Consider the following 24,739-nt stretch of genomic DNA (forward strand, 5'->3'; position numbering starts at 1 on the left):
ACTAAACACATGGAATCGCGATTTGCACTAATAGATTACATGCAAAATTCTACGCGAGTTGTTGAATTAGAAAAATTTGTAACTTGACTAACGCAGATTTCCACAAAACATAAACCATGGCTATTTGTTTCATTGGGTAGTGGGTTGCATTGTTTAAATCGCACATGCTGTTATAGGACATGTCTACGGCCCCCAGAGATAAGTATCTGGACCGAGAAGAAGAGAGAAGTACGAGGCAAGTTTTTCCGGGGAGATGTAGTCATACTAGGCTTCCGGGTTAGACTCATGACCCTCCAAAAGTTTTCATCGGATCATGCGCCTTCCAAGTCCCCGTTCGACCAGAGCCCTCCCCTCCTCCTGGTTTCACAGCGGGTGAGTGACCACCGGCGGGCGTTGGTTAGTGGTTAGTTAGGGAAACGGGGCCACAGAAAAGAAGGGAGCCCAGAAATGCACTTGTCATTTATCTAACTACACAATGTATCAGTCTTGGATTACAGCATTCTCTCGTCGGTTTTCACAAGTGGGTGTATGATCAGTAGCGAAGGATTACCCTGTAAGCAAAATGAACATTTATTTGGATAATATTCAAACAAGGTTGTAGCAACAGAAAGCAGTACCCTTAATCAAGAGGACCAGTGTAAGGAAGTAAACAGGGAGATTCAAGGGTAGCAGCCAACAGGTTAGCAAAGAACCTTGTCGACTGTATAGTCCTTTTTCTTCAAACAACATGACTTCTCATAAAGTCTACCATGCTACATTAGAAACCTAAAACCTGTAAATAAAAAATAAAGTAACCTTGTCTATCATTTGTGGCATCAATGTGCTTGATGTCTATGATCTAAAAGAATAATTAAACTTAAAAATTAGATAGACTTAAGTGCAGAACAATACTTTAAATACATATAAGACTGCAACAAAATAAGTTCAGCGACATGACAAGTAAACTTACACGCTAAACCACCAATCGGTTATGTAAGGTTCTCTAGAAGATGGAATGAGAAATTGGTCCATGCTTGGGTTGGCGATCTGGCAAGTCCCATAGAATGATTCAGCCAATAATAGTGATGAATCCTAATAAAAGATGAGAAGACTATGTTCCAGCAATACTTTACTAAAGCTAGCATTGGTTGTTACCACTCTGTCATTTGGATGACATATTCTGTAGGATACCAGGATTTTTAACACAATAGTTGACGGTACTGGCTTCATGCACCTTTCACATTTTTTCCTGGAAATGGAGTAGAAATAATGATGTTATTATACACATATTCGGTAAAGAACACATGCCAAACAAATTGCACAGGAAATCTAGTCAATTTACCAACGAATTCATTGGTAATTTTCGAAGAAGATAGTTGTAGCTGAACTTTTGACAACGAACCGCCATTAGCCCATATGTGACACAACAAACAACATTTTTTCACGCCATCTATTTGTCACGTTCAAAACTCAATATCTAAAGGACTGGCCTTAAATAGTCACAAGTCATAAAAGTAATCAAAAAGACCATTACTCTTTGCGAAATGCTAAGCATGGAATCTTTAGAATTCTACAGAGAACAAAGCTCACTTGTTAGTTTCATGCAAATTTTCCGGAAGTATACCGGAAGTAAGCGATAGCTCCTTAACCATTGAGCTGTCGACAAGATAAACCAGAAATTCGTGATCTACGTGAAATTTGGGGTCGATTAGGTGTAGTTTAAACGAAATCCAGAATTTGGTCAAAATCGAGATTTTTCCTGAACTATAGTTCAGGATAATTCTCGAAACCGGAAGTACGCGTACGTACAAAAAAAAACATGAACTTTACCACAAATTTGACGAGGATCACGAATATGTGGTTCTTTTGTGCCTCAGATGAATATTTACTAAACTACTGACAGAAATGAGAAAACCGGAAGTCGAAAAAAAAACACATTATTCAAAATCTAACAAGTGAGCTTTGTTGCTGAAACAGAAACTGGCAGTTATCACCCAAAATTTCGTTATAGTGGAAGCGAGAAATTTCTTCAGAGATGTGCAAAGTAAACGTAACTAAACTGATGCTTCTTACAGTGGACTGCATAAACGTAACTAAACTGATGCTTCTTATTATGGTGGAAAATGATCAAAGGCTATGCAGCGTCAGAAAGAAGAAACGTTTAAAAGAAACATAAAACTTAAAAGCAATATCCGCTCTAGCTCGTTATCAGTTAACACTTAATTGAAAGATCCAACAAACAAAGGCAAATATATTTGATACTCACGTAATATTCTCCCCTCCAAATTTATATCTCGTCTTCACCAAAAAAGCCACCACCGCAGCACCACACAAAACAAGAGACGAAATCCCCAAGGTGATAATGGACGTCAGTCCAACTTCTACAGTGAGGAGAAGGACTCTTGACATTCGTTTATGTGCCTTGTCTATGGCATCTGTTAGTGATTCCAGACGTTTTAGCACCCGAGCAACAGCACTTGGACAGTGGATTGCTGATAAAAAAATACGTGTTGGTAAGATAAACCTGCCTGTTGTTCAGAATATTTTTCTATTCATTTTGGTTTTCTACGAGGTAACTGCAAATGTTAACTGTTAAGTCAATCGCAAAAGGTGAAGATGAAAAAGACCTTTCCACACTATCCTGTCTCACAACAGCTGCATGTTTGCCAACTTTGGTGATAGACAATAATAATGAGAAGTTTGAAACCTTTTCTGAGAACTTAAGTAACAGAAAGGCATGTCAACAATTCAACATATATTCCATGTTGACACACTTCGTGCCTGAAGACATTTGTATTGCTAAACAACTTTCATAAAAACATGAATCTGATAACAAAAGTTATTTGTATCAGAAAATATCTATTTAAGAATCCAGAAATGTTTTGCTATTTAATAGAATTAGTTCCTTCTATAAAAAAAACTTGCGATAAAAAAAAATCTGTTTCTTCTTCTCTTAGAAATAAAACTGTTCAGAAAAATAAAATGGGGTTTTAAACTATCGACTTGACGTCAACAAGAAATAAGGGGAAAACTTTTGTTAAAAACATTAAGATAGCCGTTATCGCTATGGTCCTAGCGATCCAATGTAATGAAAATGTCCGAAAATGGCTTGTTTTTGTCCTGACTCATGGAGATTCTACGATCCTTTGCCAATCCTAAGATACATTCAACGTAGATTAATTCATTAAGCCCACAAAACATCAAATTTTTCCAATTACCTAGCAAAGTTTGGAAAATCTTAGCCGCTTCCAGTTTGCTGTACTTTGTCGGAGGAACAAGTTGACGAAAAGTAAGGTGTGATACTTGATCGCTCTACAAAAAAATTTCGTCAAAATTTCTTATGGTATAGCGTTAATCAGGATTAAATACCATTTCATCAATCGTGTCCAATAAAGCCTGGGGTTCAGGAACTTTAACTTCTGAGAATGTGTCATTTCGCTGAGATGTCGAAAGAGAAGGTTGATTGTTGACAGGGGAGCAAGCTCCAAAATTTCCACGGGCAGACACTCCGACTGGTGGTAAATCACCGACTTTTCTAGAAAAATTTGCAATTTGAAAATCAGATCGACAACCTTAAGTAAAAATGAGTTTGGTTTGGAGCTTCGCTAAATCTAATGAACTGTAATCGCACGTTTTTTACCCAGTATGTTGAGTTGATGCAGTCGATTCGGATGCCACCTCCTTGATAGATTGCATATTAGGAAGATGTTTTTCTGCTTGACGTGGGGATGCATATCCCGAAACATTACTACAGAAATTTATTTTGTCGGCTCAGTAAAGACCAAAATAAAAAATATCAATTGTTAAAACAGTTACCTGACTGTTAAGTTGCTTAAGTTTGCAGAACGTGCAATTGAAATTTCATTGGGTTGCAGGTTACGAGCTCTCTCGGGCTCATCCAAAACAATAGCCAGAGCAGCCTCGTGGTTGGAATCAACGACTATCATTGGGCCATCCTCTGGGTGGCTGGGCTCAACGACTATCATTGGGGCATCATCTGGGGGGTTGGGCTCAGCGATTATCATTGGGTCATCCTCTGGGGGGTTGGGCTCATTGACTTTCATTTGGGAAGACTCCAGGTAGTTGTTTACATTAAGCATATCCTAATTGATAAATACAATCAATCAATGAAAATAATTAGAAAAATCGAAAACGGCAGATTGACGATATTTACGCTATTCTCAGTTTGGTCTTCTTCGACAGTCACCAAGTTCCTAGTTATCAGCTCTCTAATCAAAGGATTTTGATGTGTTTCGACTGACGGACGGCGGAATATGTGGTGAACGGTACACTCTGCATATTCAGTCCTTACCACATCTTCATTCGGCATCTAAAGAAACGAAAATATACATTTTTAAACATTTAACCGAAAACGTCCATCATAATAGGTACTAACCCGCAACAAATCTTTACAATCGTACAGTTGAGCTCTGAACAATTCTGCAGGGATGATGATTTCCTTATCAATAATCAATCGACGCCGTCGACGACGTCCTCCTCCACGGGGTTGTACAGGTAATACGTCAAGCGATTCCAATACCATCTAAATTATGTGATTGATGATTATTTCATACTTCACAGATAAATACAATAACAGATACATACATCAGGAGATTGCATGGCCGTGATTGTGGTAGGAGTCTCTTCTCTATGGAACATAAAATAAATGGTTATTTCAAATGCGGCAATACACGAAACGAGAAAGTTGTTAATAATACCCGGCTGGCTCAGTGCGGCTTTGCTTGATTGGAACATCTTGAGCTGCATTACTATCATCGTGGATTACTCGCTTTGAATTACTACGTCTTAGATTAGACGGCCCTGTTTGAAAAGTAACATCTTCATAAAAAAAGCAAACACATATTTAATAATGAGAAAGTTCTCATACCTGGAACTGGTATCTCCTCAACATTACTTTCGTTCCATGAGGATAGCACTTCTAAAGTACCAAATGCACTCCCAAACTTGTCATCGCCAATAAAACTTTCATCAATCTAATCATGACATCAACACAGAAAGACAAATGGAATTAGAAACCATAATGCACATAGACAGCTTGAGGTAAAAATCACATACCGGTGGCAAATCTGCAATAGTCAAGAGGGGTTCATCTGTTTCTTTCATTGTGATTTCACTTGGTGATACATAGATTCCAGAACTGTTCATATTAAATTCATGAAACCCAGAGGGTACTTCCATTTCAGCAAACAATCTTTCAATTTCACCTGGAGATGCCGGGCAATTCAGTTGTACTTCACAAAGTGTGGCTTCATAATAAAATATATTAATCAACACATAAAATCAAGAATTTGTAAAACAATATAGCAGCCTACCTTGTCGAGTTTCATTGGCAATAGGATAAATAGACGGGATCTTGAGAGCATCAACCACAGCAACCAAGCGCCCAAACTCACTATCCTCCAAACTACAACCATCACTCAACAAGAATTTCCCAGCTCCAATCACAGCGTCAGACAAGTCTAGTCTGGATTAGATGAAAAATTACGTACAATGAATTAAACACATGAATAATTGCTTGAAATGCTGTTCAACTTACACATCACAGCTGATATTGGACTCTTTTAGTTTCTTCTCTGTCGCTCTTTGCTGAAAAGTCAGCCTGACATTAGCTGGGGAATAATATCAAGAGAATGTAACATGTTTATCATTACTGCAAGTTTTTAAGTTAATAAGCTTACCAAGAGTATGGGACACTTGTTTGTGATGAGCAATAATGGCACCATGAGTCAGCATAGCAGAGAGGTAGAGGGAAAACCTTGGGCTTGATCCTTCAGTTCCTGGATTTATCGTTCTTACATATTGAACAATTTCTTGACTGCCAACAGGGAATGAATTCAAGTCAAGACTGAAAAAAAAGTTTTAAATCTGAAACTTTCTTCCTACCAAATCCGGTCCACTCGCACTTGGAGCAAGAGTCGCAAGTCATTCTTTGAGCCCTTTCCTTTAAGCCGCAATTTTTTGTTAGCAGCGAGCCAAATTATACCAAACTTTCCACCACGGCGATTGAGAATGTCAATATCATAAAACATTTCTAAATCCACCAAATAGTATATAAATTAGATAAAATATTTGAATCTGGTGGATAGTTAGTCTGGGGATCAACAACAGTGAACACACGTGGACGAATGAGTCTTCAGATCAGAATGCAAGCAAGAAGCAACTAGCAAGTTAAAGGGCTCGAAACCGAGGTTGCCAACAATACCTACGAAAACTAAGATATTGCTAAAAGCTGCTCTGCTAAAAGAACTTGAAAACGAATTAATTACAACATTTTTCTATTTTACTCTTGTTGAACTTAAAAAATTATTATATAAAAAACAGTATTAATGTCTAATAAAGTAAACAAACGTCTCAATTTTCCTGACGTTATCAACGTTGCCAACGTATGGTAACATTTATAAAGTGTTTGTTCTTATCCAAATTCTATGGCTTGTTGGTATGGAATGGAATGTTGGCTGTTCAGAGCTGTTAAAGAAAATTTATTGAAATAAACAAAAGGGAAGATTGGAACTGATGTAATGACATACATGAGTAGTGACCTGAGTACACGCTCTTACTTCATTGACTGCGCAGTAGGCCACAAGCGGCTCGCATTAAGTTGACCCGAGTGAACGGTAATGTGATGTCAAAGCAAAAATAATCTTGAGATACGATTACGAAGAACACTTGAGATAGAAAATCCTACATTTCACTTAAATTCGTTATAAAGTAAGAACTCTTCTTACACAGTCGTTCAGATTAACAACTACCGTAATTTTGTCATGTCCGTACTGCCATTACTGCGCCTCCTGGTAGCTAATTTCTATCTGGATCATCATCGGATGGGTAATAACATAGATAAACAAATATAGGAATTTACAAAAAAATACCCGCAGTTGGTAGGATTCGAACCTACGCCCTCAGAGAGGAATTGATTTCTAGTCAATCGCCTTAACCACTCGGCCACAACTGCCTTAACTTGAAAAAAAAATTTTATTAATCAAAATGTTTTGAAAAAGAGAAATCAATCCGGCAGTACCTTTTTGGCCGGCTGGCCGTAAAGCTGCTTCGAGGCGACGGAAGGATGGCACGCACGGGCAGGCATGTGAGCTTTATTAACCTGAAACGCGGCGCTGAATTAACCTGAAACGAGAATTGAGGTGATTTCAGGTTTTTCAAATGTCATGTTAAATTGTAACGACAGCAAGCAATCATGAATTCTCAAAATGCTATGTAAACATGTTATTTTCTTCACTCTAATAAAAAATAGGCCCGTCTGTTTTTTGACCCGTATGTCGCATGAAAAAAAAAGCTGGCCCGTATGTTGGGGTCTGTCCCGTGTCCCCAAATCGCAAGGGGATTCGACGGGAAGCTACTTTTTTACTTGCGATTTTGTATGGTGGAGGTCAAGTTAAATAAACGCCATCTAGGACGTTGCGACAAATGGACAGTAAACTCGACCTTTTGGTAAAATGAGCGGACAACCCCTAATGGGAAATTTAACATGGAGACTGGAAACCATCTCTCCATACCCATGGTAACAACCCCAAATAGTGCGGACCGGAGCCAGGCCGGAGCCCCTACGAGATCGACATCCATACAGACTTTCATCATCTCCATGAATTGCGACTCGAGAAGTTTATTAACGAGAGATTAATTCTTGACTATCCTTAACAATATAATTAATTACAAATATGATCACACATCACAGATGAGAAGATGGCCAACAGGCCAACTCAACGAGAAAACCAGCAGACGACACAGACCACTATTTTCACTTAAAACGCCCCTCTCAGTGTTTCAGTCAGTTTCAGTGGTCTCTTATTAGTGGTCAGTAGAGGTGCTGTCTTACAATGACCGTTGCCGACAATGTATCCGAGGAAGGACCTCAAGGACGAGGGGTTGTCAAGTCTTTTACACATGGTTCACTCGTCTGGAAAAATGAAAAACAGCCCGGAAATCGAGCAAAATAAGAAATTTTAGAAAATTTAAAGATAATTGCCTTTCAGGTAGCAAGAGGAAAAACATTCTCATTCTTTCGGAGGTTCACTTAGCATTGGGCAACAACTCTAGGATGCACGTTTTAGGTGGGACCGGATCGGGTGAAATAGGGGCTCATATCTCTAGCACGAAAATCTACACTTGGAATCTTATAGTGAACTACTTAACCAATAGGGTCATTGCATGAATAAGGGATTCCTTTTAAATAAATATCATTAGTATCAGTTTTTCACGCTGATTCTCATGGTATTTTTTATTTATTTTTTAAATAAATAATTTCCCCCCGTAACCGTAATCTCACTTCAAAGTTGAGTTTAGCTCCCCCCACGGTGAAAAGGGGGGAAAAAGAGCAAAATTCATCACATTTAAGGTACCGCCCACCAAAAATGGCGTGACCGATATAAAATAAAATAATACCATGAAGGACCCTATTGCCTAACGAACCGCGAAGTGAAGAGAATTTCTACCGTAAGATTCAATTTGATTTGCGGCTTACGACGTGATTTCATTTGGGAGTCGTTAGTCAAAGGTTCATTTACAGTTTGAGAACCATAGTTTAGGTTAAAGTGATCTCACTTGATGACGGGGTAAATTTATTTTCTCGGTTGATGATAACGTGACAAATAGAATCATCGAAAATTACTTGCATATACAAGGATCAATAAAACGTTATTGTCTGGGCCACACACTTTTCATATAAAATTAAATAGCTTCAAACCGTGTCAATCAGAATTGATTAAACTCGTATCTGCTGACCGTCGTCCACGCTTTGGGCTGGAAGAAGTACATTCTTCGGAAGCAAGCCTCCTTTTCTGATTTAAACTCTGGCTTTCAACGGTTCTCTTCTTCTGACGTGCCTTTCCAATAGCCGGAACTACGTTGTCAAACTGATCTTCGCCAACGTCTTTAAGGGTTTGAAGGAGCTCTAGGTACGAAACTCCAGACCAACGATCAACAAGAGAGCGAGCCCATCTGAGCCTTTCGAGGTCACACTTGTCACTTAAGGGAAGATTGTGTGATTCGTAGATCAGCGAGAAGGGAGATAATATGAAATTCTTGTTAGGGTTTTCATCCCACAAAAGAGGCAAGATATGATGATCGTAAATGTGGGCGCCAATTTGATCAGCTGACAAATTTTCTGAACAGACTGCTGACGGGACACCATCAGGGCCTAGAAGTTGACACTGGAATTTGCTTCTGACCGACAATCCGTACAACGGGAGAAAATTGGCTATGAAGGTTTTGATGTCCAAAGTGAAGAAATCCATTTTTGACATATCAGCGTGATTGATATAGCCATCCATAGACGAGTCTTTGATTTCGTGAATTTTTCGCAACAATTGCTGGATCCACAACTTTGTCACATTTTCAGTAAAGAGAAGAGCATTTTTCGGACTCGTCGGGTGAACCGGAAACTCGTTTAACGAGTTGTGGAAAGTGGGATTGTAACACAGGTTCAACATATCTTCCAACCAAGCATCTAAAGAATAAAGATATATTTTTTTTTTTAGTTTAATGTTTGCCTTATACAAAACTTCTACGAAATAAAAAAACAAACTTACTGTGCTTTTTCCGACTTTGCAACTTAGAATCATTAAAAAGAGTCGAAGATGGGTGTTCCAAATCTACATGTATAGAAGAATAAGAGCAAGCGTAACTAGAAAAATTATATTGTTGTTTACCAAGAATTCCGAAAGAATCCACGACTCGCTGAAAATCGCACGCGTATTCTCTGGAATGACGAAGAATCTGGCGGATTTCCAACATCGTAAGTACATGTTCGTACGGTAACCATAGTGGGAGATCAATCATTTCAATCATCTGAGGGGAAAACTTGATGGGTTGCATCCCCGGAGAAGGAAGACTATTTCGACTGTAAAGTCTTTTCGTAGCCATTACGAAGAATATTTGGTCGGCAACTACTCCCACTACATAGTGCCCGTCTACGTATCCTAACAAAAACACATTACGATAGAACGCCGTACATCCAGGTTCTTCATAAGCTGCATAAAACATCTTTATATATATATAAAAAAAAAATAATAAAAATTAATTGCGCAACAGAATATTCATATTCAACTAACCGTGAAAAACTCTGCTTCGGTAGCGCATTTGAGCTGTAAAGAACCCAAATGATTGTAATGGCTTTTCACGCAACTGACTGGCTTCACATTTTGTAGAATACGTTCGATGCTGTCTTTATTTATAGGCTAATAAAAAAATACCGGTTAATGAGATGACAGCTGGAAAAATTTACAGTGCACTAACCAGACAAGTTTCAAAAAATATGTGTTCCGTTCTGGGTTTAGAGATGGCAGAAATTACCCGATGGCTTCCAGGAATAATGGCTTGGACACTCGATTCACCAAACTCAACCTAAATTATTGAAAAAAAAATTAGGAACAAAATAACATATTAGAACTTTTCTCGCCATACGTCTTTAAATTGAGGAAATGTCTTGAGTTGAGCTTTTATCTTTTCCAGCGCAATGTCCCCTCGAACTTTCTCTTTCAACTGAACCTGGTTTATTGAAAACATGAGCATCTCAAATGATGCAAACTGTGTCTCACAATAGGATGGATGGCCAGCTTGTAGAAAATAGTCTTCCATTTCAAGAAGCATCTTATTTGGTACATTAAAAAGAACCAAATGCTGGCGACCTAAAAGAATTCTCTTTTTCAGTTATTGCGTGGATGTAATAGAAATGGGAAACTTACACAAATTAAAGTCTGACAGCTTCACTTCATTTACAGGAACTTTGTTGATTGGATCATATAATTGATCTTTGTCAACCAAAAAATGACCACTGTATGCAATCAAATAGTGATCCAGAACACCGAATACCAAACAGCAGAACTTTTCACATTTCTTACTAACTGCCGCAGCATAAAGAAAGAATCCGTCCCGATTGGTATCGAGTCTCAGAGCATATGGCTATTTCAAATACAAAAAAATATATCAAGTTAAGCATTTCAAGTTAGGGAGAAAATTTGCTTACAGCGACAAGACGAACATCTGGGTTGCTGAAATCCAGTTCGTGAAGATTAATTATATCAGGCTTGCAATTCATCCGTTCATTCAATCCATAGAGATAATCACAATGAACATTCACAGGTGGACTCCTTGTTTTTAGACTTGTATCTTGGGGACCCATTTCCAAAGGATCAGGTTGGCTAACACTTGAAGTATTGAGTGGAGCAGCATCTTCAACATTGTTACTTTGAAAAATAATTGGAGCAGATGCTTCTACCAATCTTGAAGCAGCTGTGGGTAACTCTGCATCATCCTCATTGATACCGTTGCAAGATTCAGTGTGTGATGAAGAATGATCATCAACTGAACTACAAGCTGCAGAGGTTTTTGGTGGAGTTTCGATCACTACAGACGTGTTTGAATGGAGTGAAGACCCTCTAGACTGATTTGAAAGAGGTTCTGGTACATGAAACAGTCCAAAACTCTTCAATGCCTCAGAGGGGATAGTTGTTACAAATGATTCACCATTTTTTGAGTGTTTTTCTTTCCTACCATTTCCAACTGACAAATTCTGAGGAGATACAGAAACTAACCCAGGTGGCTTGATTTTGGTAATTTTCTTCAATTGATGCTTTTGCTTCCTTGGAATGGAACTGACTGTTGCTTTCACAGTGGAAACTTTACGTGGCAATTCATTGTCATTTAATCTCTCCACCAGAACAAAACACTCCTTCATTTGGAATTTAGATTGAAGGCAAAGTGTGTCAGATAATGAAACTTGTTTGGTGTCAGTATTCCGTTTTGGCTTAGGAGTTGAGGAGTGCTTAGGCGGAACAAACTTGTTACCCACAGGAACCTTGATCATTTCTTCTGAAACATGATCATCCTTTTCAGAGGATTCTTGGTTATTTTTCTTGTTAAAAGATATAGAAACTTTCAGTGGCTTGTGTTGCCCCTTTAATGATCGTTTCAGATTGTGACTTACAACCTTGTTCATTTCTTCCCTGTTGTGGAAAACAAATAATCGATTAGCATATAAACACAATCAAAACATAAATCATTTAATTAAATTACTATAATTCATTAAATGTAGAAACTCTACCATGAAAATCTGATACTTTAAAAACACATTTACCCGCGACGAAATCCAGAGAAGAACTAAACTTATTTTTGTTCTGAGAAGAAAGCGACGTTGCCATATGTGCTTCAGTGTCTTGGCTTCATAACGCAGAAACCAGGCAAAAACGACGAAATAATTCAATTTTCTTTTACAGCGCCAGACAGCGATGTTTGGGAATCCGAAATACAAATTATGACGACAAAAAAAAAAATGTTTTAATTACTTAGCAATTCTGAAATCTTCGTCACGCTTTACAGAATATAAATAAATTGGCCAAATAATAACAAATGACCATGGACGTAGAATAAAGAAAATTAAACCCCATGTATCACTGCGTTTCCATTAATTGTTTAACCTTCATCCAATTTTATTAAAAATAATGGTGATTGTCTTTAAATAACGACATGAGAAAATTAGAACTCATACAATAAAAAAATGAAAATTATAGCGTCTGCGTCCCTGGCTGGGGTTAGTGACTTAGGGCTCTCTAGTTAATGTGATCGTATATTTAGTTACCCAACCCTATCCTAAAACTGTAACGGTCAAAACGCACGCCTCAGACTAACTTTTTAAAATTAAAGGAAGGGGAACCAAAAAGGATTATAAAATGTTTACTCTTCCCCTTGAGTTTTCCAAGGTTAGAAGAAGTTTTCTTTTCCGATGACTGTTTCTCCTTTTGGTCCCAGGGGGATTAGAAGTCATGCAAAATTGAATAGTTTGAGGTGTGGATGGTACTCTGGGGAAAACACCTGCTGGTGGGGGTGAACTCATTTGTCAATTGTACAAGGTCAAAATGTTGGATGTTGTTGCGGATGTTGTTGCTAACCCAAGACCTTACAGGTTACATTACTCGAGTTCTAGTGTCGCTATGCCGTCCAAACAAATGTCGCTAGTAAAAAAGTAGCTTCCCGTCGAATCCCCTTATGGGAAATTTAACATGGTCATTGGCAACCATCTTTCCATACCCCTGGACAAACCCAGCAGATATGCGAATTGCATCAAACGGCACAGCGGTCTTTTTGTAAACATAACCCATAGTCGAGGGATTGGGGATGGCAACTTAAAATTTGGGTGTACGAGATTCTGAGATTCTAGAGATTCTGTAAGATTCTATGAAAGGAGAGATATGGAGATTCTGGTCAGGGTGTACGAAGATTCTAGAAGTTGCCATCCTCATCCTTATTGTTCATTTCGGGGCGGGGTAGAGACGTTCGCGTGAAACAGGCCGTAACGTTGCTGTAGCAGGACTGCGGGAACAGGTTATATAATATGTAACAGATATGTGTGCTAGATAGAAATGGGGAAAATTGGAGAAATTTGGGAAATATAAGGGGAAAAATCGGGGAAATTTTTCCCTTGGTTCACTTGAAGAAAGAGTCGGCAACCCCTTGAAGTATCCCGAAAAGGTAAGTATGTATGGAATTATTTTTAATGGGATTTCATATACTAACTTAATTCTACGATATAAATATATGTTCTTAGAACAAAACTGTCTACAATTGGTTTGGGGTAGACAACCCCCCCCCCTTTTGGGGCCTAAAGCGACCCATACTGACACACACCTGGTCTTAGTCTTGATGGCCTGGGTCCCAACGTGTATGACGACACCTGTCCGGCCTCGTTACACGTTCACTAAATTAATGTTAGCGGTAAATTGAGAAAGCAGATGGTGTCTGCCATTGATTAAGCCAACAACAAATTCCGCCTGCTCTCGGATTCCACTGGATGTATTTGTGTCAAATGCATTCAACGCCCCATTGAGCGAATGGCATTGATTTTTTGGTCGATTGCATGAGCATTGTAAATGTTGTAATATTGTGTGGAAGAATGTGATGTCGGTACCATCATTTGAAGTCCCGTTGTTTACACTATTGGATTTTTCTGCATGCTCGGATGTGGGAGCAACAGTGCTCACCAGAATTAGTTCTCAAGGTGCCCCGATCATCAAGCGGCGCTCTGACTCACTCACCCGACTCATAAATGAAACTAAATTTAATATTCAAAGCTAAATTCTCAGTTTGTCTGATCAGAGTCTGATGATAGAAAAGAGAAATAGATTTGTTTTCTTTTTGCGGGGAATCTTAATAAAAGCGGTAGGTAGGTGCCATATGGCGCTGTTATTTCGCTTGACGCAGGGTCTTGATATCTTCTATTGTTCTCCCCATCACCCGCCTTTTTTCTTACCATTCCTTAAAGGAGGATTTGGGGGCGTTTTTAAATCAAATCAAAATCCTTTTTCTCATTAGGTATTTGGCAAATCTTGAAAATTCAACACACTGGTTTGTAACAAATTTTTATCAATACTTACCAGGGAGACTTGCTTCTGTGGATAATCTTTTATATTTTCCTAATTTTCGTTCTTTCTAGTTTCTACAATGGTAAGCTCAATTACAACTAGGGAAAATTGAGAGAATTTCTACGTAGGATTGGTCATATAGATGTTATTCCAATGAAAAAGTAGTAGGCCCTAACCACTTGCTAATGATTAATGTGTTGGCAGATTTTAGACACAGGCAAACGCATTCTGAAAATTTCACGAGAATTTATATAAACAAAATATGATCAAGAGCTCTTGAAACTGAACACGCAGTCACACACACCCGATAATAAAGGCGAACTGCAGTCAGCTCCCAGTACTGCTATATTTTTACTAAAAAGTCAATTCAATCTGTTCTCGTTCAAAACTGAATGGATGAAATTTGATCCGGAAATCAACTAGTCCGTCGTTGATTAAATGATTGAACCCGCACTCAACTGGATTTTGAACAGGATGCAATGCCACGCTAAAAGGCATCAAATATCTTTAGGCAGAGCTATAAGTGCACTGGATGTGGAAATGTATGTATAGTTGATTTCTGTAAGCAAACCAAAATAAAAACAAAACCTACTTCTGGCTCTTTGCTTAATTGAAATGAAAGTTCCAGGAAAGTTCCTTAGGTAACCAACCTTTGATTCGGATTCCTAGTTGGGCGCATAAGTGATATTCAATTCAAACTAAGGATGATATCGGTCTTTCAGAAACAAGTAAAGATGTTCTTGATGACAAAGCATACACTGGCGCTGATGGTAAGGGGATAGGACTTTCTTTTGGAGAACCTGAAGGCTGTTCACTACGATATTTTAAAAGAAAATAGTATAAAATTTCATACAATTCAACATGGAAATTTTATTTTGTGTTTGATCTTACTCTGCAATTAGATTTGTTGATTCAGGAGATTTTAAGGATTTAAGTCGAATGAAGTGACCCATTTTGATGAAGTTGCATATTAGAATCCCGCAAAGGATCATCGCTGCCATTGCAAGTGAAACGACAACCACACCAAACCCGAAAAGACAACCGACGTAATAGTTAATTGCGTCAATTACTTTGGGTCCGCATCCCTATTTTATTTGTAAAATTGCCTTGGCTATAATTATCAGCATAAATAACATTTTCCAAGTCATACCTCCATGAAAAAGACGTGCTCAACTGGTGTGTCAAAGTTGCGAATTCCATTCAAATGTGTTACTTCACATAGATCAGATTGCGGATCGATGCAACATGATTTTGGCACTATGAACTTGTTGGTGGGCCAAGTTCCTTTTGGTGTGTGTCTCTTGCTGTACAAGGAGTTGGACCAACTCGCGTAAGAGTTGAGTCCACAGCATTTCCACTATAATTATTTAATCATTTAAATTTGAATAATTGAAAGGTTCAAATGATTATTCATAGTTACGCCTTGCTGGATCAGGTCGATAACAGTGGTGTTTGCAATGTCGTTGCCATAATGGCGCTGAATAGCCCAGAATATACCAAGATGGACTTTTTCGTGAAATTCGGCCAATTCGTTGTAAGCCACTACACCAAAGGTTACCTCAACCACCACAAAAATAATGAGAGAAACGAAGCCCTAGAATATAAATCGTAAAAAAGACGGGCTTCATCTTTTATGTGAGAGAAAACGTTGTACATTTATTCGAAGCAAGATTACCAAACCGAGCAGACAGGAACTCCCTTTGACTATGCCAGTGCATCCTATGAGACATACGATCATCAGTGATATTCCGGTCACCACCAACACGTGCCCAGCAAGATAATTTCCGCTTCCATGGAATAATAAATGGCTGTATTCGTTGTCAAAAAGAATTCTCAAAGAAGCAGCTAATATGACAGCTCCAATCACCTAAACATACGAAATCATTGACAGAAAAAGGAAATTAATCGTTTTTAGTACATACCTACAAGAGTATGAAAACAAAAATGTTACCCCGATGATAAAATTGATGATAAAAGCGCACCATTTTATAACTGCCGTAGTTTTCTCCTGCATTTTGCCCAATGGAAAATTATACGCACGTCTATAAATAGGTTACACACTTGAGTTGGACCTCTTCACCCAAAGGAGGATGCGCATCAACTGACCCAGCTCCATTGATGATTGTCAGTATTCTGAGCCCTTGAATTGATCGGATCCCGATTCTCGTTTTTCTCTTTTTATCAATGAGGCGGCCTACTTGTTTAAAAAGATTATATATTTACTGTAGCTTACCCGTGTAATGGATTGACTGAAGGATATGTGTCTCAACTTCTCAGGATGAATGTTTCTATATGTATGAACTCCTATATGTATAATATAGAATGGATAATGCATTTAAGTAAAAGGTTTTTGTTTTATTACTTTTAATTTGAGTTGCGTCACGATCTTTAATTTTCAATATTTTTGGTAGGCGTGGTCGGGAGTGGTGTGTAGAGGTATAGGGGCAAGTCAAGCGGGAAGGGGTTGCACTTCTTTAATTTGGTTTTGTCAAATTTTGTGTTTACCTTTTCTTCTTAGAATTTTCTCGACCCTTTCTCTATCGCAAAACATAATTTGAAAACAGCATCCAAATTCCAAAGCAATCCAAAGACGCAAAAAGTGGATAAGTGGCTAAAAATAATTGGTCTCGTGTGGGCTGACATCTACACTTAGATGAACGGTAAGTCGTGATTGATTTAATTAACTAGGATTGAAGTAGAAAACAGAATTGAAATGCTTATCGTCCCACCACATTGTTATGACCAATAGTATTTTTTTTTGCATTACTTATTAATATTTCCAATAATCGTTACACGAAGCTGCAATTAAGTGATTTCAATCCTTTAAACCCCATTGTGTATTCAGGTATATTAATCAGGAGGTTGCAAAACAGTTAATTTTATTTCAATTTTGGCTTTGTTTTCAATGGAACAATGAAGGGTTAACAGTTGTTGATTCTACTGTGCTTGTGGATAGGAGCAATAAAAAAATGAACTAGGGTAATGCTGACTAATTGATATTGAAGGAGAAATGGAATTGACGCTTATGTACTAATAATTCTGTCACGACGTGAAGCGGTGCAAAGTGGTACACAGATATGCCATGACAGGGTTGTACAGATAATGGACGTACGATCGATATTTATGCTTTCACTTTTTTAATGGTGTTGATAGACCCTTTGAGTTTCATCCAATCAGGATTGGGTGGATTTGGAGGGTTCTGGTGAGCTAAGCGTACGAATTTGATGTTTATTTCGTTGTTGGATACATTGCACGGCAAATCCAAATCTCGAAACGCTTTTTCTAGCGATTCATCTTTAGGTAAGTTGAAGATCCATTGGGTTAATCTGTCAAACAGCGCTCCACTCACGAAAGTTGACGCCATTCCTCCTCCGACTCCTCCGGCTAACGTGCCAATTCCGGGGGTAATTCTTATTCCGATAAGTTCTCCTCCAAAGCCTCCGGCGACTCCAGGTGCCAGTTCTGTAAAACTGTCGACGATATTCTTGACGCAACGAACTCCCGATATTTCACTCTTTTCATGGCGTTTCCAGTTTTGAAAAACATCGCATCCGAAATAGAAAAAGCTTGCAGTGACTTCGTATCGGTCTCCAGACAGTTTTTGAGACATGCTAAGCAGCTCTTTGATATTCAAAAGATTAAAAAGAGGCGAAGTATTGTTAAATAGAGGAAACATTTTTTGAAGAAACTCTGGGCTTAAAACATCTAGTCTTAACAAGATACTGATGCCCAGACAAATAGCTAACATTTCAAATCGTTTCTTCTTTTCCAAAATCACTTGAAAATCAAGTCGCTGGCCGCGGACGAAATTAGTTGCATCCGATGGCAGACTGTGATTCAGCCACATTTCGTCCATTACCCTTTTGTAGGGTGGGTTTCGATTCAACTCATCTACATCTTCTCCCAATCTCTCCACCAATTCTTGAAATGCTTCGTTATTACTTACATAAGCTGATACCAGTAATTCGATGTATATTTGCTCTCGACCTGTGGTCTTGGATAGAAACCACAAGACTTTTTCCAACTGAGAATGGTTACCTCTTAAAATTGTCACAATTCTAGCGAACATTTCCCTTTGAATTTCAATTTTTGCCATGATGTTAAACTCGTTTTCTGATCTCACCAGCATATGTCCTTACCGACAACGTTTCAGAAAAACACTGAAAATCCTTTTCGTTTTGATGTGGCATTGAGCAATAATAATCCGAATGATACGAAACGAACTTTCAACTTCCCGAGATAAAATGTGCCGAGCGAATCAGCAAAATCCGTAGCGACCTCGCACTCAACATTGCGCAAACAATTTTTTATCGTGGCGTGCGGTTTCATGTACAGAGTTGAACAGAGTGGCTATGCGGCCCGCTCATTTATTTAAAAAAATAGATGATATAAATATTCGTCTGATAAAAGTAATAAAACGAAGGAAAATCCAAGGCACTATTTATCTATGATAAGGTCAAATGATGAAAGAATTGAATTACATTTTCTCCCGGGCGAATTGGAAAATTTATTGGGCGACTTGTTAAACTTGTCTTGAATCTTCGTTTAACTTGAAAACATTCCTGCGACGGATGTAGTAAATTTTCCGCCAAGGATTCCTCCGAAAACAGTTCCCAGTAGGCAATAAAGCTGTGCCGATTAGTGCTCCGCCGATTTCCCCACCGAGTCTCGTGACTGTTTCTGTGGAGAACCATGATTGGCTAATAACATTTTCAGATTTTCTGCTGCAGTCGGGAACCACAAAATTGATGCCGTCAGCGTTTCTTGATTGGTCTAAATCACGTTCTTTTTCCGCTTCTGGATTGTTAATTTTTTGTACTAATCTGTCGACAAGTCCTCGGAATACCTCGTCTATGTCAACAACGGATTCCAAAATTTGAAGACAATTTGCGTTTTCTTTGTTTTCTAGAAATGTACTAACTTTCTCCAACTCGGTTGAATTTCCCAGTTTTTCTTCGAGTTTTCCTTTGATTTTCTGAAGCGATGAATGGTTTTGATCGACCATTTTCTGACGAAACTATCTAGCGGGAAAGCGTCTGATGAACTGGTTCCAATTTCATTGGCTGCATCACGCTTTGACAACAGGATTGGGCAATGTTCACTGATAAACATGTGAGACACTATTGCGCAGTGCGCATAACCGCATCCTACTACATAGATTGGTTAACTACGTAGAAATGATAAAATATTGGGAAAAACTGGCTCTTACCATATTTGAATTCGGTGCATCGACTAACAAGTTAAATTTCTTAACACTTGATTTCAAATTCAGTTCTGACTTTTTCTCTTAATTGTACAACAAAATTGGATTAACTCGAACCCTTGTGTAACGATCGACTCAGTACAGCACTCTAACGTAATACTTCTCCAATCTGGTTATATCGTAATGTTGCAATATTACAGTCAAAGACATTTAAAACTGAGGTTAGTTATGTATTTCAGATTGTAACTGAAAATAAAGACGGAGGGGAGAAACGAAACCGACACCATTTTACTGTATAGAAAACTAATGGCATTAATCTGAATATGAATGAAGCTCACAGCAAAACAAAGAGCCCACGTAAATTGTCAACAACGTCAAGGAAGAAGTATCCGACCGAATGAGTTGGCCATCATAGTTGAACAAAGTTTCCAAGATTCACGGGCTAATTGCGTCGCTATGAGCTGAAATACGGATGATGGAATGGGCATGGCAGCAAATCTGAATATTAAATCGGCTACATTTGAGAATTAAAGAACGGAAGACTACATTTGTTTCTAATTAAACAGGTTTAAGAAGCGAATGCGTACAAGGGAGAGAGAGAAAAAGAGTATCCAAAGTTCAGCGCCTTCTGCGGTTGTTAAAAATCTCGCGCATCAATTTCTTCAGATAACGAACTTCATTGGCCAATTCGTCGTGTTGCATTTGTAGCTGGAGATTACGTTGTTCAAGAGCGGCCTCTTCATCCAGCAAAATATCCAACTCAACTTTCTTCTTGATCCGGTATCGAGTAGCTGCTGTTTTGTTCTGTTCCTTCTTGCGGAGACGGCGGTCATCTGATCTCAGACTTTTCTTGCGTGGTTTGCGAGGCGGCGTAGTAGCAATCGGTTGGCTAGAGTTTGATTTGCGACCCGACGTTCTAGGTGTAGGTATCCATTCGGGATCTTTGCTTTCGGAACTGCAGATTCGAATGGTTGAGCCAATCGAAGCAGGTGGAATCGACACGATTGGACTGGCAGAAACAGCGCAAAGCTCTATTTTAGGCTTGTTAATCAGCGTCATAAACTCAACCAATTCTTCGTTGACTTGTTCTTCAGCAACATGACCTAAAATTTCGAAAAATATAATTGTAAAAATGTGCTCATAATAATTTCTGATTAAACTGTAAAAGTTACCATTAATAAGCGACTCAAGTAGAGCTGACGTTATGTCTTCTTCTTCTTGGATAACTTGGGGTTGATCGGATGTCGATTCTACCGCCGCAATTTCATGCAACAATGATTCCAGCGACTCGAGCAGTTCTTCATTCTCGGCTGGAATGGCAAGAACTGGCACTTCATCCTTGAGTGAAAACAAATCACTCTAAACAGGAAATGGATTGAAATAAATAATTGCTCCCAACAGTTCAGAACTTGATTCGATATTACCTGGGATGGATACAATTCCTGTGGGCTAGCCGGATGGATAGGTGTAGGGGCTTGTGGGGTCAGAGGACTCGACGGACCAGGGGAAAGAGGGAAGTAATCAGTTTCATCACCTAGTGGAATCGCTGGCGACTCTACCAGGGACTGTCCAAAAACTTCCAAGTCCATTGGTTCCTCTAGCCATCCGCAACACGGATCTATTAGATAAAAATAAAAGAACGATTTAATAAAAGGTTATCAAGATTTTATTAGCGATCAGCCAACCTGCCAAAAGAAGATAACGCATTCTCCCCATCAAAACAAAATGAGTGTGTTCGAACTCGATGGTTAACACTGGGATATAATTTAGCCTAATTTGAAACTGGGTACAACTTTAACATCACTTTCTACGAACGAGCTTTTGCGAAGCGATAATCAGTTCTTTTCCCCACAAGACATGATAGGCGACGAGAGACATTTCTGTTGTCTTTTGGGATTATTTCAGAGTTCTAAAAAGGATTTTTTACTCTTTTAAAATATTCACGCTTTACCAAACCCACGATGCTAAAAACCCAGACCCTTAAGTTCAATCACAAGTTTAAGAAGACGCGAGACGGGGATGTCTTATGAACTGCTGATAGTGACTGGAAACCCCAACAAGAATGTGCTTCTCTTAGTGATATTGACTAGCCATCAAGTTGCTCTAAATAGACAAGCCATGGGTGGAGTTAACAAATTGAGTACTAAGCCCTTAGAGGGTATATCACGTGACGAGCACGAGAACGACATGTAAAAACCAATCCAGAGCAGAGACATTTGTCGGCTAGACAAACGGATACAGAAAATAGAAAGTCAACTTTGACCCAGTATTTAGCACATGGCTGTTGATTATTGATTAGGGAAGGAACCATTCCTCAACCAATTAAATTTCCAATACTATGTTGGTCCAACTTTGTCAAAACAGCAACAAGTTGCTGTTTAAAATGTACAAGTTTATAACTTATAAGGCTATTGGTTGGAATCACTTACCATAATTTTGTGCTTGGGAGCTCTCCAACTCCTTGAGCATCTCTGCAGCCAATTTACTTCGGTTCTCAGTGGCATTCTCAGCTATTCCAAAATTACCATCACCTATTTGTTGAGATGATTATTAGAGGATATCATGCGATGGAATCATTATAATTTACCTCGTTCATTCAAAACAAATGTAGAATTGAAACTATCATTCTCAAAAGCTGGTGACCAAAAGGCCCCCAGACTGCTGTCCATTTCCCCAAACTCCATATTCATTTTGGGATGAAGGAACTCCATTGATTTTTTCATATTTTTCAAAGGGTGTTATAATAAAAGATTTTATTGTCGTCAGGGCGACTGAAGGGGAAAGTGGGCTAAAAAACCTGGAAAGAAAAAAACAAGTTAATAAACATTTTCAATACGTTATAATGTACATTGTGTGCTGTCATAGTCCATCATTTGACATATCGAACAGTTCTGTGAACTTTAGATCATTTGAGGCCATTGGCCAAATTGCAGCCCACGCCATTGCAGCCTTTCACATTTTCATGACGTCAATGGCCTACCACCACCGTCACGAAGGTGATTATGATTGCACAACATGGAAAATGGCGTATGGCAGGCAGGTCTTGAGCGTTGGATTTGCGACTGTTTCTGACAAACTACGGTATTTATTGATGTAAACAAAAACAAAACTTACTCCATTTTTAATATAGTTGTGCAGGCACACGGGGGTGTGCGTTTTAACGCAAAAAGCGCTAGTATCCCATCATGATTCACCAATTGGTATGCAGAAATAATTTGTTTAGCACTGTATTCTTTGACTTCATGGAGGAAACTGAACGAAGAAGCAGACGGAAGTAGAGATGTGCAACGCAAACTGTCGAATTCGAACGCCACCTGGAAGTCGGAAGTAGTCTTTTGGTTTAAATCGTGACAAAACAGCAGCAATGTTGACGAATTTAATCAACTTTCGGCACTCAAACTCGAAACGTATACTTTCATCTCGAAATAGATGAAATATTTATGATATTTGATGTAATTGAAAGTTCATTGAGGTTAGTGGTCTTCCCACCAATGGCGCTGTATGCAGTGTTAAACTAGCCTCCTGTCTACTTAGTCTGTAGCGTGATTGCATCAGCCCGATTATCAACGCTACCTAGCGGTCGTAAAATCAAGTTAACATTGCCCGTATGGAAATGAGAGATACCCGCACGACTATGTAGATTATTTTCTCACACACAAACGAAAAGCCGAAAAGCCAGAGTACTCTGCATCAATATATCAATTTGATTCTCCTTTCCTGCACGCTGCCAAACCGCCAGCAGACTTGTACTACACACACATACGTTGGCCTTCAATGCCAATCGATGTTATTTTCTTCTTTTCCCCCACCTACGTGATATCTTTTCTTGGAATTGTACCGTTCACATAGCTCAGTCTTTAATGCATTCCTCATTGACGGTCAAAAAATGCCTTTAGGGTTGACTTCATATTATTTTTTTTGCTCGTTCGTTCGTTCGTTCGTTCGCTGGCTGCTGCTGATGTCTCTCACCATCTATCTCCGGCTGTTATAAAAAAGACAACTTTTTTATATATTTTCGTGGCCTTTCCCGAACGCCTGTTTTTTTTTTTTTTTTTTTTTTTTTACCCGCTGAAGGTTAAAAGGGAGAGAATTAAAAATAAACACACTCCCGAAACGAACTAGGAGACTGAACTCGAGTCTGAACCGCTCTGTGTGTGTGTGTGGGTAACTTTGGGATGAAGATGGCGCCTATCCCATGTTTTTTTGTGTGTGTGTGTGTGTGTTCTTTTTTCGGCGTGACGAACGGCTTTTTCCCTCTCCCAGCCTCCAGCACTCTTTCAAACTTGCACCAAAAAAAGACATCCGCCCCAGAGTCATCCATCTTGAAGGAGAAGACGAGGGAGTATGGAAAAAATAAATAAATAAAAATATAAAAACTATTCCGTAATGACTCTTGTGTGTGTCCTCATTGGAGAGAGCGAATTCCCGGGGCCAGTATACACATGATCTTTCTATAAGTATTAATGCAACGAAAATGTGTATAATAAAGAAATGGCGGTGTCGTTCTACTGCGGTTTTCTTATACACGCCGCAGCAAATGAAGAAATCTATCGGCAAAAATCGACCGCAGCCGGCGTGAAAGGGAAATTTTATTCGGCCAACATAAAAAAAAAAAAAATTCACGTCAATTGATGCCACCAGTACTGTGCTGCAACAGCCAACGACACAACATGGAAACAGGTTTTTATATTCATATTTTTGGGTTTAGAGAATCGTCGTTATCAGCTGGACGTTGATGGACATCTAAAGTGACACACCTATGGCGCTAGCGAGAGGTGTGTCACTATGTTGTTTCTCTTTGGGATTTTACTCGGAAATGGATCACAATCGGGGCGGCGGTAGAGAGCCGATCAAGGCCATAAGCCAAGACGTCGGAGCACACACGTTGATGTGTGTTGCGGGAACCCATCCTTCGGCCGTTCGAGGAAGTCGATAGATGGATGGGGGTGGGTAGGAGGAGGAGGAGGTTGATGAAAAAGGGGGGGCAGAGAGAACTAGCAGAACAAAAAAAAACTATCTGGGAAAAAGAAGAACGCGCGTCAGTTTCCAAGGCCATGCAGCAGCAGCAGCCGATCGAAACGTCTAGCCACGGCTCAGGCAACGCCATCTATATCCATTAGCATAATGCAACGTGAGTGCTAAATTCCCTTTCGACGATTCACGAGAA

At 39.0% G+C, this 24,739-nt stretch overlaps 4 protein-coding genes, 2 long non-coding RNA genes and 1 other non-coding gene across 9 annotated transcripts; 1 reads left to right on the plus strand and 6 right to left on the minus strand.

Annotated features, from left to right (window-relative positions):
- Window positions 1-492: 492 nt before the first annotated feature.
- LOC124199831 lies at window positions 493-1,530 on the minus strand. Of its 2 annotated transcripts, none has more exons than XR_006877017.1 (5): window positions 1,322-1,530; window positions 1,135-1,228; window positions 950-1,026; window positions 618-772; window positions 493-551 (listed from the first exon to the last, which is right to left on the minus strand). It is a non-coding gene; the product is annotated as an uncharacterized LOC124199831 (long non-coding RNA). The 2 variants fall into 2 exon arrangements; XR_006877016.1 differs by having other exon boundaries at window positions 950-1,071; window positions 1,322-1,529.
- Window positions 1,531-1,938: 408 nt separating this feature from the next.
- LOC124199832 lies at window positions 1,939-2,588 on the plus strand. Its single transcript, XR_006877018.1, has 2 exons — window positions 1,939-2,492; window positions 2,552-2,588. It is a non-coding gene; the product is annotated as an uncharacterized LOC124199832 (long non-coding RNA).
- Window positions 2,589-2,737: 149 nt separating this feature from the next.
- On the minus strand, window positions 2,738-6,198 carry LOC124199830. The gene is made up of 15 exons (XM_046595790.1): window positions 5,884-6,198; window positions 5,679-5,815; window positions 5,537-5,609; window positions 5,313-5,464; window positions 5,056-5,246; window positions 4,868-4,973; window positions 4,698-4,800; window positions 4,585-4,627; window positions 4,376-4,522; window positions 4,154-4,309; window positions 3,796-4,082; window positions 3,620-3,727; window positions 3,349-3,514; window positions 3,198-3,291; window positions 2,738-3,134 (listed from the first exon to the last, which is right to left on the minus strand). Exons 1-15 carry the CDS (start codon window positions 6,027-6,029, stop codon window positions 3,052-3,054), a joined length of 1,992 nt encoding a protein of 663 aa, XP_046451746.1. The 5' UTR covers window positions 6,030-6,198; the 3' UTR covers window positions 2,738-3,051.
- A 672-nt stretch (window positions 6,199-6,870) lies between these two features.
- On the minus strand, window positions 6,871-6,952 carry Trnas-aga. Its single transcript has one exon. It is a non-coding gene; the product is annotated as a tRNA-Ser (tRNA).
- A 1,600-nt stretch (window positions 6,953-8,552) lies between these two features.
- Window positions 8,553-12,203, minus strand: LOC124199833. 2 transcript variants are annotated; one of them, XM_046595791.1, is made up of 9 exons: window positions 12,056-12,203; window positions 10,979-11,957; window positions 10,698-10,914; window positions 10,417-10,640; window positions 10,249-10,356; window positions 10,065-10,190; window positions 9,663-9,996; window positions 9,543-9,605; window positions 8,553-9,460 (listed from the first exon to the last, which is right to left on the minus strand). In XM_046595791.1, the coding sequence occupies exons 2-9, from the start codon at window positions 11,948-11,950 to the stop codon at window positions 8,703-8,705; spliced, it is 2,802 nt and encodes a 933-aa protein (XP_046451747.1). In that variant the 5' UTR covers window positions 11,951-11,957; window positions 12,056-12,203; the 3' UTR covers window positions 8,553-8,702. The 2 variants fall into 2 exon arrangements, with proteins under 2 accessions (XP_046451747.1, XP_046451749.1); XM_046595793.1 differs by having other exon boundaries at window positions 12,028-12,115.
- Window positions 12,204-14,600: 2,397 nt separating this feature from the next.
- Window positions 14,601-16,723, minus strand: LOC124199838 (leukocyte surface antigen CD53-like). The gene is made up of 7 exons (XM_046595801.1): window positions 16,321-16,723; window positions 16,045-16,236; window positions 15,790-15,963; window positions 15,520-15,726; window positions 15,261-15,454; window positions 15,020-15,183; window positions 14,601-14,928 (listed from the first exon to the last, which is right to left on the minus strand). Exons 1-6 carry the CDS (start codon window positions 16,381-16,383, stop codon window positions 15,063-15,065), a joined length of 951 nt encoding a protein of 316 aa, XP_046451757.1. The 5' UTR covers window positions 16,384-16,723; the 3' UTR covers window positions 14,601-14,928; window positions 15,020-15,062.
- Window positions 16,724-19,788: 3,065 nt separating this feature from the next.
- On the minus strand, window positions 19,789-23,864 carry LOC124199837 (cyclic AMP-dependent transcription factor ATF-4-like). Its single transcript, XM_046595800.1, has 6 exons — window positions 22,687-23,864; window positions 22,160-22,369; window positions 22,002-22,103; window positions 20,997-21,190; window positions 20,745-20,931; window positions 19,789-20,675 (listed from the first exon to the last, which is right to left on the minus strand). Exons 2-6 carry the CDS (start codon window positions 22,293-22,295, stop codon window positions 20,191-20,193), a joined length of 1,104 nt encoding a protein of 367 aa, XP_046451756.1. The 5' UTR covers window positions 22,296-22,369; window positions 22,687-23,864; the 3' UTR covers window positions 19,789-20,190.
- Window positions 23,865-24,739: the final 875 nt, after the last annotated feature.

The sequence above is a fragment of the Daphnia pulex genome, chromosome 8, assembly GCF_021134715.1.
Source record: "Daphnia pulex isolate KAP4 chromosome 8, ASM2113471v1".
Lineage (NCBI taxonomy): Eukaryota > Metazoa > Arthropoda > Branchiopoda > Diplostraca > Daphniidae > Daphnia > Daphnia pulex.

What these genes read in the sequence shown, in the direction of transcription:
- LOC124199830 (XM_046595790.1), bottom strand. Translation starts at nt 6,029, where the DNA reads ATGTTTTATGATATTGACATTCTCAATCGCCGTGGTGGAAAGTTTGGT. An exon ending in TCCAATATCAGCTGTGATGT is followed by an intron (nt 5,465 to 5,536) that starts GTAAGTTGAACA and finishes CATCTAATCCAG; the next exon opens with ACTAGACTTGTCTGACGCTG. An exon ending in AAGACCAAACTGAGAATAGC is followed by an intron (nt 4,083 to 4,153) that starts GTAAATATCGTC and finishes TTTATCAATTAG; the next exon opens with GATATGCTTAATGTAAACAA.
- LOC124199837 (XM_046595800.1), bottom strand. Translation starts at nt 22,295, where the DNA reads ATGAAAAAATCAATGGAGTTCCTTCATCCCAAAATGAATATGGAGTTT. An exon ending in ATTTGTTTTGAATGAACGAG is followed by an intron (nt 22,104 to 22,159) that starts GTAAATTATAAT and finishes CTCAACAAATAG; the next exon opens with GTGATGGTAATTTTGGAATA. An exon ending in CTCCCAAGCACAAAATTATG is followed by an intron (nt 21,191 to 22,001) that starts GTAAGTGATTCC and finishes TTTATCTAATAG; the next exon opens with ATCCGTGTTGCGGATGGCTA.
- LOC124199838 (XM_046595801.1), bottom strand. Translation starts at nt 16,383, where the DNA reads ATGCAGGAGAAAACTACGGCAGTTATAAAATGGTGCGCTTTTATCATC. An exon ending in GTTCCTGTCTGCTCGGTTTG is followed by an intron (nt 15,964 to 16,044) that starts GTAATCTTGCTT and finishes TTTATATTCTAG; the next exon opens with GGCTTCGTTTCTCTCATTAT. An exon ending in AGCACGTCTTTTTCATGGAG is followed by an intron (nt 15,455 to 15,519) that starts GTATGACTTGGA and finishes CAAATAAAATAG; the next exon opens with GGATGCGGACCCAAAGTAAT.
- LOC124199833 (XM_046595791.1), bottom strand. Translation starts at nt 11,950, where the DNA reads ATGAACAAGGTTGTAAGTCACAATCTGAAACGATCATTAAAGGGGCAA. An exon ending in GCTGTCAGACTTTAATTTGT is followed by an intron (nt 10,641 to 10,697) that starts GTAAGTTTCCCA and finishes GAATTCTTTTAG; the next exon opens with GTCGCCAGCATTTGGTTCTT. An exon ending in GCAAAGTCGGAAAAAGCACA is followed by an intron (nt 9,461 to 9,542) that starts GTAAGTTTGTTT and finishes TTTATTCTTTAG; the next exon opens with ATGCTTGGTTGGAAGATATG.